The sequence below is a fragment of the Chiloscyllium plagiosum genome, unplaced genomic scaffold (genome assembly GCF_037043375.1).
Source record: "Chiloscyllium plagiosum isolate Xiang-an unplaced genomic scaffold, Cpla_swu_hap1 HiC_scaffold_20, whole genome shotgun sequence".
In the NCBI taxonomy this organism is placed as follows: domain Eukaryota; kingdom Metazoa; phylum Chordata; class Chondrichthyes; order Orectolobiformes; family Hemiscylliidae; genus Chiloscyllium; species Chiloscyllium plagiosum.
The window spans coordinates 28,691,416-28,709,478 of NW_028270158.1; the positions used below are offsets into that span (position 1 = coordinate 28,691,416).

Consider the following 18,063-nt stretch of genomic DNA (forward strand, 5'->3'; position numbering starts at 1 on the left):
AAGGAGTCAGTGAAATGGAACACTAGAGATGTTGAGTAGGAGGGTGTAATTTCTCTGGACTTGAGTCGCTGTAACGGACAGTCTTGGGAAACAAGCTGAAACTTTGTTTTGCTTTGTACTTTGAAATAATTCTGTTTACAAAACAAGCTATCTAAATATATTTAAGTTTCTACTGTGCAATTTGCTTTGTTCTGTAACCTTGTGTGAATATCAATGACTAACCATCATGTTAATTAACTTAAAAGCATCTATCAAGTCAGATTTCATTCTGGGATCTCACTTGTCTGGTAATACTATCAACTATAATCTGAACACTAGTCAATCCTTTCTTCCTGTTTCACTTTCTCTTTCAGGTGTGGCAGTCTCAACAGAAACCTCGCCTCTCCCCCTCCATTGTAGTGTGTAGCCAACTCCTGCATATCATTAAATGCCATTGTTCTGTGCATGCATCTAGATTTGCACATCAGCTTCTCGATCCTACCATTCCTCTCCTCTGCAGTTCACACCCAGTCTAGGTTTCATTTAAATGATTTCTGCCACTTTTTAAATCTTGCACCTTCAGATCCACTGTAGCAGTGTCAAAACTCTTGTTAAAGATTAAACTGATTCTTTCACCTTTTTGCAGCAAAAATTTGTTCCTCCTAAGTCCTTGCAGCTCAGGAGAATTGAACACAAGTTGGAGGCAGTCATGGATGTTGTCGAAAAAGTACCCAAACCTGCACAAGTGTACAACCTACCCAAAAGAATGGAGCAATGAGACCAAGGAGTAATGAACCCATTCTAAATTTTAATGTGTTAATCAGACAGTTAAAAAAAAAAGTGGTATAAAGCATCAATTTAAAAAAATTACAAACCATTTCACAATTGAACAAAAGACTTTCTCTGAAAGTGTACAAATGTCCATTTCTGTCCCTGTTATCTGACTTTTTTCAGTTGTGTCTCAGGGCTTATGATTTCTTTCACATTTCTGAGATATCCTCTATGATAGGTGTTTCCCTGCATGCATTTGTCTGGCCTGCTGTTGTCCATGTGGCACTGGCAACTGTTCTTATGTTTGTACCACTCATTTGAAGTCTGATTGGTCATCAGCAAATAGAAGTGAAATGCAGTATAACCTGCCAGCAGAAAGAAGATGAGGAGTGTGAAGCCCAGCATGAAAAGGATCCGAGGAAAGGTCAGGAACAGTTTCTGCAAAAGAGACAATCTGTTGGTTATCAAGGACGTGGAATCAGAGAAAGCATCAGTAAGCAACAAGACTATCCCATCCTATATGCAGTTTCTTACCCTCAAAATTATCATCACAATTGAAAGTTTTTTAAAAGTTTTTTTGCATGTATATCACACCTTTCATGCCTTCAAGAAAAGCCATATCATTTTGGATTTTTGTGGTTATGATGTAGAAGTTGAGGCAGTCAATTTGCTTACAGCAAAATCCAAACAGTGGTAAAGTAAGATTTGATAATCTGGTCAGGTGAAGTTTTTGGCAGACACCAGGAAAACTCCTATGCTCCGTTTGAATTGTGCTGTGGGTTCATTGATGACCACACCTGTATAGACAGGGCCTTGGTTTAATGCCTTATTAGATCATGCTGCACTGTCTCAGTACAGCAGTGAAGTGTCAATCTAGATTTTGTACTCTTGTTTCTAGAATAAGACTTGAGCCCAAAGACCTTCTGACTCAATACAGTGTTCCAGTGACAGCTTGCTTAACAGAGTGGAACCTGAGCTCAGCACATCTCAGCAATTTTAACCCAAACGGTTATGGATTTTTCACTTGAGGCTTTAACAGATCAGTTCAAAAGTTAATTATTTCACAACTGACACGTGAGTAACACTCAGTGCGGGCAGCTATAAGGAAAGAAAACATAATTAGTAAATAAATTATGCAACAACTGGGCTAGAAAAAGTTTGTAGAATTTTAGAATAAAGGATGATTGAGGAAGATGAAGAATTGCATTGTTTTGAGGCCTAGAAGAGAATTAATTGTTGGGAATTAATCTTAAGAGTATATATTTCAATTACCATGCGCAGGTAACAAAACGATCAGTAAATGTGATTGTGTTGCAAATACTGAAACAAGTGGATCGAACACAAGGATTTGGATAAGCTGGTGTCAATGTTCTGCATTATTCACAAACTGTTAATTGAGAAATTGGGAGTTTATTAACTATTGTAAAATGATGCTTCACTGTTATTGTTTTATTGTTCAATGTTAAACTTTGAAAACAATTGAGGCCTCTCAAATTGTTCTGCTGATGACAAGAAGGATCAAGTGAAATTATTTGTTAAAGACAAGTTTCTGAAACAAAATAAAATGGGACATTTCGAGTTTGATCCCTGGACGTAAGGGAAAGATGGACCATTATTTTCAAATTATCTCTGACATTTGATTGATATTTTACTTTGTTTAAAGGAAGTTCTACTCCTGCAGGCCAAAATCGGTTTCCTAGTACAGAGGAACCTCGATTATCCGAATATCAATTATCCGAATTTCAGATTATCCAAAGAAGAGCTCAAGGTCCCGATAGAAACATTACATCAAAGAGGTGTTTCAACACTGATCGCTCATTTGTTTACAATGATTAACAATGAATTCAGTTTACTGAAATGCAGCTGAGAACAGTGCTGGACATCGATGTCCAGGCACTGTCTCCAAATGGCTGACCTCCTGCCCTCTCTCTCTCTCTCCCCCACACTTTCCCTGGAGTTCTACACAGGAGCGTACCCTAAACCCTGATTCCCCAGATAATCTCTCCAACATTGTCCAGTACAGGGCAAAGGTGGAAACTGTCAAAACATTGCAGGAAAAAGGTGTGTGTGTGTGTGTTCGCTATTTTGAGAGTCGCCCCCCCCCCCCCCTCCCCAAAGGAAACAGCAATCTTACTGTTGGTGTCCTGTCTGGCTGCCCTGGAGAGGGGGGTGAGGACGGAGATGGGAGCGCATGGGGGCAGGCTTGGGTAGGGGCAAACGGGGGCAGGGGCTTGCGCTCGTTGTGCTGTTGCCTAGTCTCCTGTATAGGGAGCAAACTCAGGAAGTGCTCGCTGTGTCAATTCCATTGAACTGATGGGGGAAGACTTGAGCAATGCTGCAGGTCCCTTACACACAAGTGTGTCTCTGCTCAGAAACAAATCCTGAGACAGAGAGAGTGTGCAAGGCAGGCAGAGCGAGGACAAAGGAAACTTCAGAAAACTCCGAACCCCAGAGGAGAGGCATTGAATTAATTAACTGAATAATCAATTAACCAAGAAAATAGTGCCCGTCGATCTCATTCGGATAATTGAGGTTCCTCTGTATATGGCTTTTTTGCCAATTCTGTGCAGCTAACAATCTTTTTATAGTACAAGGATTCTGGAAGTTCATCCCAACAGCAGTTCAGTTTTGGAAAATCCTGAAAAAAAAAACAGATCCTCTGCAGAATTAAAGAGTTATGAAGAACCCTACCTGGACTATATACAGGATACCGACAGGCACATGTTCACCATCAGCATTCACATACATCACCTGATGCAAGTTGGACAGCAGTGCCACCTGGACAAGGAACCTTACAGTCACCGTTCCCACTGCAGCAGCCATTCCAGACAGCGTCACCAGGTACAACAGGAAGTAACGTATATTTAATGCCCCAATGCAGTTATTCACCCAGACACAATGGTGGTCAAATCGATGGACGCACCGGTTACACACACCTGAGGGAGGAGGAAACCATTACCAGATGACTGTGTGGTCCTTGTACTTCTAATATCCAGCACACGGGAGGAATCAAACCTTCTCTTATTGCAGTTCTGTAAATACCGCTTAAAATAAGGACAATCCGAAGAAGATCTCAAGGTCCCGATAGAAACATTACATCAAAGAGGTGTTTCCAACACTGACCACATTTTTTGTTTACAATGATTAAAAATGAACACAGCTTACTGAAATGCAGCCAAGAACAGTCCTGGACATGGATGGGAGCCCAGGCACTGTCTCCAAATGACTGACCTCCCACCCTCTCTCTCTCTCTCCCCCTACACTCTCCCTGGAGTTTTACACAGGGGTGTACCCTAAACCCCGATTCCCCAGATAATCTCTCCAACATTGTTCAGTGCAGGGCAAAGGTGGAAGTTGTCAAAAGGTTGCAGTAAAAAGTTGTGTGTGTGGCTGTGTGTGCACGGGTGCTATTTTGAGATTTGCCCCACAAAGGCAGCAGCAGTCTTACTGTTGGTGCCCAGTCCCACTCCCCGGGACGGTTGGTTGGAGGATGGGGAGTGGGGATCGATGGGGTCAGGGTAGCCGGGTTGGATGGGAGGCTGAGGGTTGGAGAGTGGGTGGGAGGACACGGGGTAGGGGGATGTGTGTGGAGCGGCCGGGTTGGATGGTGAGTGGGGGGTGGCATTGGACAGGGTTGGGGGGGGGTGAGGGGTATATATGGGGACGGGGACTTGTTCATGATGTGCTGCTGCCTAGTCTCCTGAATGGGGAGTGAATTTAGCAACTGCTCGCTGTGTCAATCCCATTGTACAGATGAGGGGGGTGAAAGGAGGCTTCAGCAGTGGTGCAGGTTCCTTACACACAAGTGTGTGTCTGCTCAGAAACAAACCCTGAGACAGAGAGGGGGAGCAAGGCAGGCAGAGCAAGGAGAAATGAAACTTCATGAAAACTCAGATGAGAGGCATTGAATCAATTGTCTGAACGAAAAAGTGCCCCCCTCGTTCGGATAATCGAGGTTCCGCTGTGAACCATGAGGGATCTGTTTGTTATTATATATATTACGAGACATTAGTAGATCAGTTGCATTTTTTGACTCCTTTGGTTCAAAGGTGCAAAATACAAAAGGCTGTTGTTTTCCCACCACTACACTGACGGCCCTGTCCACTGTGTTCAACCATTTCCAATCTGAAACTAAGCTTTTTAAATATTTGCATGTTTTGTACATTGTTTAAAAAGAGGAATTCCTGCAACTTCACTCAATCTTGTGAATTTTTTTCAATTATCAGTGGCCACGGTTTGTAAATAGTGAGACTGCCGATCCAAACTGTCAGATGTCTCTCACGTTTTTAAGACCTGACTGGCCATGTGTGTTCCTTGGCTAGAGAGCAGAACTCAGCCTGTGGTAGGAGAAAGCAAACAAGACACATGCAAGTACACAGCAAAAATCCAAACTGAACTGTTTTCCCAAAGTGTTGTGAATTTCTTACGGCAGTGCTTTGACCTTGCAGGCTTTGCAAGTTCACACGTAGGGCAGATGTGGGCCTGATGATACAAAATTCCATCATACGTGTACACCTTCAACAGCTGCTTATGGTTTGAAGGAGAAATCGTACCTAAAAGAATCAACCAAAAAATTCAAATTGAGCTCAAAAATTAATGATCAATTGCTCCAGATTTCGTGAATAAATCAAGGCAATTATTGTCACAAATCAAAACTTACTTCTAGTGGAAGGTCAGTGACCTAAACTCGGTTTCTCTTCCCACTCATGCTGCCTAACCTGTTCAGTATTTCCAGGATTTTGTTTTTAATTTCAGACATCCAGCATCAATTTTTACTTTGTTTGACCTAATTTATAATATAATGCCTGTAACTCCCTGACCTTGCCCAGGCTGTTGAGGGTTGCTGTGTGTTCAGAATAACCAGCTGCTCCTTTCTTCAGGGAAGCACGAGGTTGGTGCCTGCTGGCTCCATCTGGCAGCCAGGACGAGATTGGCAATATCAGGTAGCTTTTCTGTAGGAAGTTCCCAGAATCGATCGAGCTCAATGTACAGTCTCTACTCTGGAGAATTTTAAATAAATAGCAAATATAACATTGCAATCATATTTCACTGGAATAAAAGCAATATACTGTAGATGCTGGATATCAGAAACAAACACAGAAAATGATGGAGAAATTCAGCAAGTATGGCAGCAATCCATGGAGAGACTGCAGAGTTTACATCGAGTCTCATATGACTCATCTTCAGAAGGTGATGTTTAATTTGTACATTGTACTCATGTACAATCTAATTGTTTTACAGATACAAAAGGCAGGCAGAGAAAGTGTCTTAAAAGATTCCTATTTCTATAATCCTTTCACATACTGCGACCAATTTAATACTTCTTGGAGTGCAGTTACTTTTATGAGGTTGGTGACATGGCAGCCAATTAACACAGCAAGGTCCCACAAACATGATTGGAATAATGACTAGGAAACTTTCAGTAATGCTGTTTAAAGGATAAACATTGTCCAGGATATGAGGAGAGAATTCCCTTGCTCTTTTTCAAAATAATGTTGTGAGATCCTTTATGTCCAGCTGAGAGGGCATATGGGACTTTGGTCTCATCTGAAAGACGGCACTACTAACCGGGCAGCTGAAATGTCAGCCCAAGTTTCAAATAGAATTTGAACGCACAATCCTTGACTCAGTGGCATGACTGCTACCAACTGAGCCACCGCTGCCAGCGAAAACTAGTCTTGGTTCGCTAAAAAAGGTGACAGTAGATTTACTTGACACATCTGTCTTCCTAGTTGCTTTAACAGTCTCTCTCTTACCAGGGTCTCTGGAGCAGCATAGATAGAAAAAGTACATCTTCCCGAGCAGCAGGATGTAAGGCAGCAACAGGATACTATGTCCAAATCCCAGTTCCGTGCAGTAAGGATACACTTCCCATGAATACTCTCCATACACAGCTACTTCTAAAAGAAGGTGCAAAACCAGGAAAAAGGAGTTCCTGTTAAAAGAAGAAACAAGTGAAATATCAGAGTCTTGATTTGCTTCATTGTGTTACGCAGTTATTCAGGAAGCTCGAGTGGAAAGGAACATCGTTTATTGCTGAACACCAAAACACTCATGGCATGTATAGGTTAGTCCCAGCCCAGGGCAGACAGTTCTGCAGACTCATCCCTCCACGAGCTCTACAAGGAGATTAATTAGTGATTCCCCATGGGCCTTATAGAGGTTATCACAATTCTTCTAAAGCCAAAGGATTCCTGTATTCATAAAGAACTACCAGTTAGAATTCTGCTCAAGGTGATCCTTCTTTTGCATTGTGCAAACCTACTTGTTCAAAACTTCTTGAACTCCTTGTGGACAATTCTATATGCAAACCGATAAAGAGTTTTGACCAGAATTCCAGAAACACAAGTATTTTTGTCAAGGCTTAATGTTTTCAATAAATAGAGATGCCGTGAGGAAAACAAACATTTGACAACAATAGCAAAATTAGAGATTGTGGCAAACTGTGAAGCAAAATGCAGGAACTTTAAGAAAGTGGGTAGCTATGTTGCAAATAAATGAAATAAAGCACATTTTGGAACAGAGTACAATTAGATTTTTCATGTTGAAATTCTCAATGGGATACTAAGTGCAAAGCTACAAAACCAAAATGATATCCTGGCTTGTATAGATAGGTTCCTGAATATAAAATTAAGTGGGTAATGAGGAATGTCTGCATGCATTGGTTAGATCACTGTGGGAATAGTGCACATCAATGAAATAATACTGGAACATGAAAAAGGTGTAACAGATTAAATGGCATGAAACAATGAGAGAATACAACTAGAATGAGAAGCTTGAAAAATAAACATTTGCATTTATGTAGTGCTTTTCAGATACATTTGACATCTCAAATCACGTTACAATGATGTCACTCCAAAGTACAGAAACAATTAGATTGATAGTTATGTTTCCTACCTATGTACAACAAAGTTGCGCAAATGTTAATTTGATAATGACTAGGTTATTTATATTTAGGATATTGATTAAGGGATAAGTATTGATTTGGTTTGATTTATTACTATCACGTGTACCAAGGTACTATGAAAAGTCTTACATGCTTTACAGGCAGGTCGTACTATACAAATGCATCAGGGTAACAGAATAGAGTGTAGGATACAGTGTTACAGCTACTGAGAAGGTGTAGAGAGTTTAACATTAACATTAAAGAGGTCCATTTAAAAGTCTGATACCAGTGGGGAAGAAGCTGTTCTTGAATCTGTTTGGAAGTGTACTCAAACTTCTTTCTCTTCTGCCCAATGGGAGAGGGTGGAAGAAGGTATAACTGGGAGAGAGGGGGCTTTGATTATGTTGGTTGTTTTCCTGATGCCGCGAGAAGTACAGATGAAGTCAACAGCTGGGAGGCTGGTTTACGTGATGAACGCTATGTTCACGACTCTCAATTAGCCAAGCACTGGGGTTAACTTATTTGCTCTTTTTCAAAGTGGTACTATGGAATCTTTACATCCATCAAGCAGGTAGGACTTTGATTTAATGACTTTATCAAAAGATTGTACAGCACTCCCTCAGTGCCACACTGGAGTGTAAGCCATGCTTTTTCACTCAAGCTCCAGTGTGGAATTTGAATTCAATTCTGTGACTTAGAGGTGAGTTCTATCAACCTGCCCACAGTTGGCATTATTCATTGAAGTAGCTCATTGGAAAACTATTCATTAGGTGCGGTGAGTGGAGGATGTGATGAAAATGTATAAAATTGTTAAAATTGACACCCAACTGATTCAACCAACCAGTCATCCATAGCCTCAACTGACTGTAGTACTGCAATAAGCAGATTGTAATTCACTGCCAGCTGTGACCTACTGATCGAGGATAGATACGTGCAGATGATTTCAGAATGTCCTCACTTACCTCTGGTGGACGAACCTATGTAAAGTAAGCTGTACTGCTAACTGTAACCATCGAGGAATCACTGGTCCAATCACCTATTAATGATAGAAAGAAAACAGGCGTGAGAAAGAGAGAAGGGACTTGCAGATGATCAGGTCCAGGGATTTGTTGGCCAATTAATTTACATAATACTTTTTCTCTGTGTTTAGTAAGTGTGTTAAGTTCCTCTATCCCTTTTAACTCTGCTTTTCAGAACTTCAACCCTGTGAAGACAGTTATAAAATACTTTTTCAAAGTCTATGATTTATTTGTATTCCACTATTACTACCCCAGTCCATCTTTTGCTCAAATCATTCTTTATTTGTTGAGAGTTACAAAATAATTATTTGACCACTGATTATTGTGAACTAACAAGGAGGGAAAACCCTTGGCTTCACCAATCTATTTGTTACAGATGGATTTGTCCATGACAGCATTCTAGGAATGATCACAGCACAGTCCTCGTGAAGTCAAAGTTCTGTCTTCACACTGGAGGACATGTTCCTTTGTGTCGTGTAGCAAGAACCTTATGCTAAATGAGATAGCATCAGAAGAATCTAGCTGTTCAAACTATGTATCCCTGAGGCACAGTGGGCCATCAAAAACTGAATTATATTCCACCACAATGTGTAATCTCAAGGCCAGGCTTATTCCTCACTTTACTCTTTTCAGTAAGTCATGTGACTGAGCCACTCCAATGAGAAGTACAGGAAAGCTTCATAGGAGCAGCACTGAGCTTACCATCTAAACCCGTGACCTCTGCTGCCTTGAAGGGCAACAGTAGCAGGTGAACAAAAACAGGAGAGTGTGGAAGTTGTTTTCCAAGGTGATAGACCATCCAGACTTCGAAATATGCTGTCAATCATGGATCATCAATGAGGCAAAATCCTGAGACTCCATACCAACAGAAATATAGGTATGGCTATATTACAAAGACTGCAGCAGTTCAAGACACGGCTTATTACTTTCAAAAGGGCAATCTGGGAAGGCATGAACACATAAAAAAGAAAAACAATATATCCAGTTGGAGTTTTGACCAGATACCAAAATTTTAAGCTGTTTAGAGAGTGAGAATGTGTACAGGATAGAAGGAGGCAGGGAAAGAGTTAAGTTTTGAGTTTTGTGAAAGAAGAGATTCAGCTGAGCATGACTCAGATCAGATAAGAACTTACAGTTAACGATGGGGTGCTGGAGTCAAGGGTAATGGATTAACAAGGTGGAAAAACAGTCAGTATGTCAAGCCATTTAACAATATTGGAAGCATTCAGTATGCAAGGTCAGCTAACAAGGGGGAAAGTATCCATTATATGAATCCAGTTAACAAGGTTAGGAATATTCATTGTATAACAGTAAAGGGCTTGGTCACTGCTATTGATACTCGTTGATTGTAATGGTCACCCAATCAATATGTAAGTTGACTTATCTGGATGCTCCTCCCTGTAAAATTAGTATATAGTTCATTGAGAAACTGCTGTTCCAGAGAAGACTGGGAACCCATGACCCTGTGTACATGGGCAATTGTTCTCTCTCTTTCCAGGGCCTGGAATAAAGATGAAGCAGGTAAAACTATATTGTGTCTCTGAGTATTTTGCTTCGACTTAGGGGGAAACAGAATGATAATATTGGCGTGGTCGGCAGGTTCCAAATGAATAGTTACGATTGGACAGTGTCAGCAGCCACGCGGATCATCAGTGACTCTAGATGGATGGGCCCACAAGGTAAGATTTTAAACCTTGGTCCCTCTCGATAGTCCTGTGTGCCAGAGATGGTCCCCTCGCTTGATCACTTTCTAATCTATGGATTCCTTGAATGGTCATTCGTTCAATCAAGAGACACAGTTTCGCAAGCGCGCTGGCAGGCAGAAGTTCGAGTCCTCTGCATTGCATTGGGGGGAGGGAGTGTGATTGAGGTTCAAGTCCCTTGGGGTGAGTGTGATTGAGGTTTAAGTCCTCTGCGCCATACTGGACTTCAAATCCCCTGGGGTGGGCGTGATTGTGGTTCGAGTCCCCTGGGTGGGTAATTGACGTTCAAGTCCTGGGCTGCGCTGGGGTTCGAGCTGCCTGTGTTTAAGCAAGGTGCAAGCTCTCTGTGTTTAAGCGAGGTTTGAGCTCTCTGTGTTTGAATGAGGTTCCAGCTCTCTGTGTTTAACTGGGGTTCGGGTTCTCTGTGTTTAAGTTGGATTCGGGTTCTCGGTATTTAATTGGGGTTCGAGCCCCAGTGAGAAGTAAAGTGAGAAAGGGATTAAAGTTCCCTAGTGGCGAAATTTGAGGCTCTGTGAGTCTTTGTCCTGGGGGGAAGAGAGTGGTTTGGATTGCAGCACCATGTGGTCCGCTGCGAGGACCTTCTCTTTTTATAAGTGTTACTTCAGTGAGAGGAGGAAAAAAAACCAAGAAACACTGAAATTAAGGTTGTACTAATACTTGGGTTGAAAAAGGAAAGTTTCAATGTAAATTGCGCCATGCTGAGTGTGTTTGATGTTTAAACATTTTGGTTTGTTAAAATATTGGTTCCTTTTAAGTAACTGTTTTGCCTTGTTTGAATCAGGATCTCAATTCAATGTGTTTTGTAGGTTGTGTAGTGGGGCAGATTTTGTTTCTACATTGAAATTGTACAACATTATGTCCTTCTTAAAATTATCAAATGTGTAACCTTAAAACAAATTGATTGAGTGCCTTGAGCTGTGTTTGAAATTCTACAGTACCTGTTTAAAAAGGAACAGTTGGGTCTGTGGTCATGCTTTAACCAGATCAGAGTATTGTATTATAATATCTTTGCTGCTGTATTTTTAATGCAGACTGTTCACAAAAAGAAGAGTGCATTTTGAGTTTAATGTTTTAAGACTTTAGAGAACTTGAAGCTGAGCTGTTTCAATTCTGTTAATTATTGTTAAGACTTCATTGGCCCCTTTCATATTGCAAATTCAAAGAATGTTGATCTGTACCAAAGTTGCCACTGTAATTTCGACTGTTTTATTTGGGAAATTTCATTAGGAGAACATCTTTTAAAATATTCAGCATTTGTTTCCCATGAATGTTTGAGATTTAAATCTGAACTGAAACTGCCTCTTCAATTACTAAAGCACAGGAAATATTTTGTTGTTTTTTTTGCTGTTCTAGATTTTGGAAATATTTTCCCGATAGGTTTCACATTAGCCAAGTATCACTTTGTTAGAGGAAAATAACTTTTGAATAACCTGAATGAGGTGCCCGAGGGTTTGATTTTAGGACCACTGATTGTTGTTTATAATTGACTGAATTGTTTAAGCAGTACAGTTTAGAAGTTTATGGATTGTATAAAACTTGATAATGTCGTAAATAGTGAACAGAGTAACAGACTTTAAGAATTCAAAGAATGTTGAAATAGGCAGACACAATTTAGTGTAGTTAAATGTGTGACTGTCTTCATACTGATAACCATTTTGGCCCGGACGGAATGAGAGAGGAAATACAAAGATACTTTCAGCAGTTAACATTGTCTCTAGAGTTTCTCCATTCACAGGTAAAGCATGCCTTCAGACCACTGCCCACCCCTCCACAACCTGATCCAATGGATTCAATCAGCTCCCCAGTCATGAGCATGAAGAGTGAAGAAGCTAGCAACAGTGAAGAGGAGGTCCGTACACTTTTTGACAGTGGCCTTCCTATGGACATTAAACCACGTAAGCTTAATCACTTTCAATCATTTAAGGGAAATGATGGTTCACTGATCAAGCAACATCACAACAGCCAGTTGGCTTTGTTACATTTGAACAGCAGAGTGGGAGCAGAATCAACAAAGCATGCTGCATTCACCAAGCCTGCTGCTGTAGCTGCAGTTGTAGCTGCTGCACTGCACACTCAGGTGTGCTGGTATCCTCTATCTGAAACACTTCTGTAAGGTCGGAAGTCTCATCAGTTTTGTGAAGTACTTAACTGCCCTTATCCAAAGAATCATACTTCTCCAAGGAGTGATGCAAGAACAGACTGAATTTTGTTTCCAGGTGGGATTTTACTAAAGGGATTTTGGAGAACTGGCTCGTTTCCACTCGACTTGGAGGGCATGGAGTGGTCACAAAGGACTGTGGCTTAAGAACTTTACTGGTGAACCTTTTTTCGATATAGGAAGATTCTTCAAATTTTAACTACTGTAAAGGATTAGTAATTTTTGTTGTTATAATCATTGTATGTTGTGTGTCAATACCTTGCTTAAATACTGGCTGTCAGTCTTGTGAAAGCTGGTAGTGCCATCTGGGTGGTTATCATGAAATGATAAAAGGAGGGAATGAGAATGTGTATCGGGAGAAGCAGGCAGGGAAAGAGGTTCAGCTGAGCATGACTCAGATCAGGTAAGAACTTACAACTAACTATGGCATGCTGGAGGCAAGGGTATGGGTTAACAAGGTGGAAAAGCAATCATTATGTACAGCCATTTAACAATATTGGAAGCATTCAGTATGCAAGGTCAGCTAACAAGAGGAAAAGTATCCATTGTATGAATCCAGTTAACAAGGTTAAGAACATTTGTCGTACAATTGTAAAGGGCTTGGCCTCTGCTATTAATACTCATTGATTGTAATGGTCACCCAATTAATATGTATGTTGCCTTATCTTGATGCTCCTCCATGTAAAATGACTATATAGTTCAGAGAAAACAGTAAACTCATGTCCCTGTGCACATGGGCGATCATTCTCTCTCCCTCCAGGGCCTGGAATAAAGATGAAGGAGGTAAAACTATACTGTGTCTCTGAGCGTTTTGCTTTGACTGAGGAGGGGAAGCGGGACGATAAGAGCAACATGCAGGAGGCTAAGTAAGGGATCTTCTCATGCAAACCAAGAGAATCAAATTGCTTTAGTTGATTCAGGATCTTATTCCCCAAATATTCACTCTGTGCATAGTCTGTTACAATCAATATTGTAGAATATAAAAGGAAGTCTGAGAGGCTGTGTGCATTCCATTGTCGTAACTCTTTCTGCACAGATTTTGATATTTTTCTGAAATCTTTTCTTTAACTTCACACAATTCTAGAAGATGGACCATAGTATATGGCAATCACTAATAAATCCAATAAGAAATTCAGGAGAAGCTTTATTACTCAGAAGTAGTTAGAATGAGAAACTCACTATTAAATGGAGTTGAGGCAAATAGGATAGATACATCCAGGGGAATCTAGATAAAAACGTCAAGGGAAGAAAGGAATCAAAGCCTATTGAACTCCAATAGCATAATGTGCTGAATGATGAGGCTGTTATGGGGCATTAGGACAGCATTGGCCAGTTGGACTAAATGTCTTGTTTCTTTGCTGCATTATGTTTTACTTATCCTGTTCACCTTTAAATATAGTGATTGCATCAGGCTCCATAATTGGGAGCAGAATCATAAGAATTGAATGGAAGAAATGAATGACAAATACAATAGACAGAAAAAGAAGAGTTACAGGAAAATAAAGTACATCAACACTATCTATACCCAAAAGAAAATCTGCCCACAGGCAAACTGGAGAATGGGATCCAACTGAAAAATAAAACTGCACTCGTTTTACGAAGAATTTCTGCTGTTTGGTCCATAAGCAACAACTGACTGCATCTCACAACAGTTCAGTCTACTACCTACAATCCTACTCAATCTCTATTCACTGTTTCAAGATGTTTATTTCAATTCAGCAAATATTTAGTCACAGCCAAGCAGTCAATTTTATGAATTATGAGCAAACATTATCAACCTGAAATGTTAACTTTATTTCTTTCTCCACAGATGCTGCCAGCCCTGCTAAGTACTTCCAATTCTTATCTTTTTTACTTTCCAGCATAGGTCACTTGATCGTGATCAGTGCCAGGAACCCTTGTTATTTTCCCTTTTACCAGTTCTGGAAATGGACAGCCCAGATTTCGCACTTTGGCTCCCGTTGATGAGATCAGCTGGTTCAAAACTGACCTGGAAAGGAAATACATTCCTAATAAGCTGCAGTTACCAGAGTGATGTAGTGCGAGATCCTTGTGAAACATTCCTGACTTTGCCTTGAGAATTTGATGGCAACCACCATGCAGAAGAGACAAACAGCCAAGTAAATGAGAAACAGAATAAGGAAATCCATCTCCGTGCCCAAAATATAACTCAGTGTCAAGGCCAGGATTTGTTCAGTTCTTGAAAGTCAGCACCTGAGAGACAGAACAAACCAGATCAAAATTGTTGATTTACTGTTGCATTTTATTAGAACCTTCAAAGATTGGGACTGATGATTCACAAGGTGTATTTTCCATTATAAATTAAAAACAGAGACAAGAGAGAGATTAAGTCATGAATAGCTGATCTAGAAACCTGTGCTGGAATTATCATTTCAGTCTATATCATTTGAAATTATCCAATTATCCATCATTAATTTTGTGTTGTTCCAAATTATCAAAACATGGTTTTAGATAAATAATAATACATTCACTTCAACTATCTTTAAGATATTCCATACTGTATGCTCTAGTATAATCAGCTGAAGCATTAAATACAAGGACTGCTAGGAGTTGCATATGTGCAACCATACTGGAGCCTAACCGGTTGCGTTAGCTCGATGGCTTACACACAGAAACTATCAATACATTTCACGTTTCTACAGACAAGCTCGTAGAAAATCATCAGAAGATTTATGTTTGAATAACATGGAGCAAATATCGCATATCCTGGAGAATATATATGTTCATGCAAGTATAGCTAGCTTGGGGATACATTGGCATGGCTAAGCAGTGATTCTACCGGAGATTAAAGAACCAAAACCATTATTTTGAATGCAGAAAATGAGAAATTTTCAGGGCTATTGAGCTGAGGAGCTTTTCTCTACAACTGTCTTTTTATGAATGCTTGTGGTTCACTCGTAGTCAGTCTGGTTTGTGTTACAGGTGTTTGGCTATTCTTCAACAGGCTTTCAAGGTCCTGATGAGTTCTGTGCTGCTTTACAGTGTTTGCTCACTTGCTTCTTGATACTTTTTCAAATGCTGTAGATTTTATTTTTATTAATTAAGTTTCAAAGTAATCAATACCATAATTTCACTAACTTAGTTACTTCCTTAATGTTACAAATGCTATCATCAACAACCTGAGTATTACCATTGACCAGAAACTTAAGGGGAGCATCGTATAAACATTCTAGGTATATGATCAGGTCAAGGGTGAAATTCTGTGGCATGTAACTTATCGTGTGTCCACTCCAAAGTGTGTCCACAATCTACAAGATGCACACCAAGAGTCTGATACTCTACAATTGCCTGGTAAGTGCTGTTCCAACAACACTTAAGAAGCTCAACACCATCTGGGACAAAGCAAGCCTTAAATATTTACTCTTTTCACCACTGACATGTGCAGTAATACGTATCATCTACAGATGCAATGAGCAACTCACCAAAGCTCCTCCAGCAACATCTCCTGACCCGTGAATTCCACCACCTAGACGGACAACGATAGAAAGTGCAAGAGAATACTTTTACCTGGAAGTTTCCTCCCCAATCCCACACTGCCCAGACTTAAAACTACATCTCCTTTGGTTCACCATTGCTGGATGAAAGTTTTGCAACTTCCTTGCTAACAATACTGTGGGTGTATCTATACTGCATACACCACCATGGTTTAAAAAGGCAACTCACGACCACCTTCCAAAGAAGAATTAGGCATAAGCAATGAATGCTTGCTAGTCAGCAAAGCCCACATTTCCTTAAAATAAAATCTTGCCCCGTTTCTCACCTGTTGCTTATTTGTCCCTCTGACTCCCATTTTCCTCATCCCCACCTTCTTCCATCCACTTATCTGCAAACTCAAGGCATCCTTGCCCCTCCAGATCTGCATCCTGCCCACTAACTTTCCCTTCACTCACGCAAAAACAAACACAAGGTTAAAAACAAAAGTAGAAATTGCTGGAAAAGCTCAGCAGGTCTGGCAGCCTCTGAGGACAGAAATCAGAGTTAACGTTTTGGCTCAGGTGACCCTTCCTCAGATGATTCTGTGGCCCATTTTTCCCACTCTATGGTGGCCAACCCTGGACTTCAATTCCACTCTCTCACCTTCTTTCCTTACCCTTTCATTTCGTAAGGCACTTGAGATCTGGACTGACCCTCTGAGGTAGTCTCCAAACCATCCTCTGAGGTAGGCAATTCTACTCCATCTCAGCCCATCCGCTGACCGCTCTGCCCACAACCCAACAAATCCAACCCCACACCGTCTCCACCCACTCTCTCCCTCCTATCCCACTCCCTTCCCCCATGTGTCCCTCTTCCCCCATCCCCAGGCGCCATCACTGCCCTGTGCTCCTTACCAACTGAGATTCCTTCACATGTCAATGAATCGGGGTAGGGAGGCCGTACCGGAAATGTGGACGATGTCACTCAAACGGTCTCCATGGTGACCGGCTCAGCCGGCTGATTGGCTGGCCCGCGCGAGCCCGGCGGCGCATGCGCAGTGGTAAACTGGCGCCGGGAGGCGCGCGACTTGGGATGTTGTGAGGAGTGAGAGACACAGGCGCCAGCTTTCAGTAAAGTCTGATACACTGACCTGCTGACGTGTTTAAAAGAGAATAGCATCTTCCGCTTTTAATACTAATTTAAACATCACAGAACACCAGGTTATAGCCCAACAGGTTAATTTGGAAGCACTGTACTAGCTTTCGGAGCGCTGCTCCACAGATTTTATTTGTGTTCAACCTTGTCCCACTTTACAATCCTTGTACATCCAAAGAGATTCAAGTGATCGAGCCTCTAATCGTCTAATAATTTTTAAAACCTCAGCTCCCTGCTTATTGATCTCTTTGTTAAAGGAAATTTGTACTCATTCATTGGGGGCTCCTTGCAATTTTATGCCCTGGATTAAATATCCCTTCAGCCTCTGCGTGTTACAAAAAAAAAACACATCAACCTATCCAATGTTTCTTCATAAGTAAAATTCTTCCTTTGTAGTTCTATTCTTCTAAATCTCCTTTGTACCTTTCCTTATTCAATCATCTTTCCTGCTGAGGCAATGCCATAGATGTAAACCGTATTCTTGTATTAGGATCTCATACAGTCATGCTAAAATGTCCCTGCTTTTGTTTTCTGTCCTTTGGCTAATAAAGAAACCATAAGCCTTATTAAGCATTTTATCTACTTGATCCACTATCTCCAGGCCTCTGTGGTTATACATTCCAAGGTTCCTCTGCATGTCTCTATATCCTTTCATTTATCATGTACCTTCTGTCTTGTGCCCACCAAATGTATAATGTCACATTTCTCTTGACTGTGTTTCCTCTGTGATTTTCTGCCCACCAATTCAGTGATTTCTTCCTGAAACCTACAGCTTTCTCCTTATTGTTATAATTCCCACAGACAATAATTTTTAATAAGATAACTGAATTTCCTACTCAACGAATTGTGCAACAAGGTTTTGTGTTTTAAGATTTTACTGTGACAGTCATCTCCTGACTAAACTAAGTCTGATCATCTACACTGAATTGATTGAGA

General features: G+C 40.8%; 1 protein-coding gene across 3 annotated transcripts; it reads right to left on the reverse strand.

Annotated features, from left to right (window-relative positions):
• Positions 1-771: 771 nt before the first annotated feature.
• On the reverse strand, positions 772-16,912 carry zdhhc4 (zDHHC palmitoyltransferase 4). 3 transcript variants are annotated; one of them, XM_043711738.2, is made up of 8 exons: positions 16,887-16,912; positions 15,981-16,024; positions 14,565-14,751; positions 8,599-8,672; positions 6,507-6,685; positions 5,178-5,303; positions 3,502-3,686; positions 772-1,188 (listed from the first exon to the last, which is right to left on the reverse strand). In XM_043711738.2, the coding sequence occupies exons 3-8, from the start codon at positions 14,685-14,687 to the stop codon at positions 916-918; spliced, it is 960 nt and encodes a 319-aa protein (XP_043567673.1). In that variant the 5' UTR covers positions 14,688-14,751; positions 15,981-16,024; positions 16,887-16,912; the 3' UTR covers positions 772-915. The 3 variants fall into 3 exon arrangements, with proteins under 3 accessions (XP_043567673.1, XP_043567671.1, XP_043567672.1); XM_043711736.2 differs by having other exon boundaries at positions 3,442-3,686; positions 16,887-16,908; XM_043711737.2 differs by lacking the exon at positions 16,887-16,912 and adding an exon at positions 16,649-16,766 and having other exon boundaries at positions 3,442-3,686.
• Between the last annotated feature and the right edge of the window lie 1,151 nt (positions 16,913-18,063).

Bases quoted from the DNA above. Each gene is read 5' to 3' on its own strand.
- zdhhc4 (XM_043711736.2), bottom strand. From the start codon at position 14,687: ATGGATTTCCTTATTCTGTTTCTCATTTACTTGGCTGTTTGTCTCTTC. The intron at 6,686-8,598 runs GTAAGTGAGGAC...TTCTTTTAACAG, and splicing joins CATAGGTTCGTCCACCAGAG to GAACTCCTTTTTCCTGGTTT. The intron at 5,304-6,506 runs GTAAGAGAGAGA...TGATTCTTTTAG, and splicing joins ATGCTGCTCCAGAGACCCTG to GTACGATTTCTCCTTCAAAC.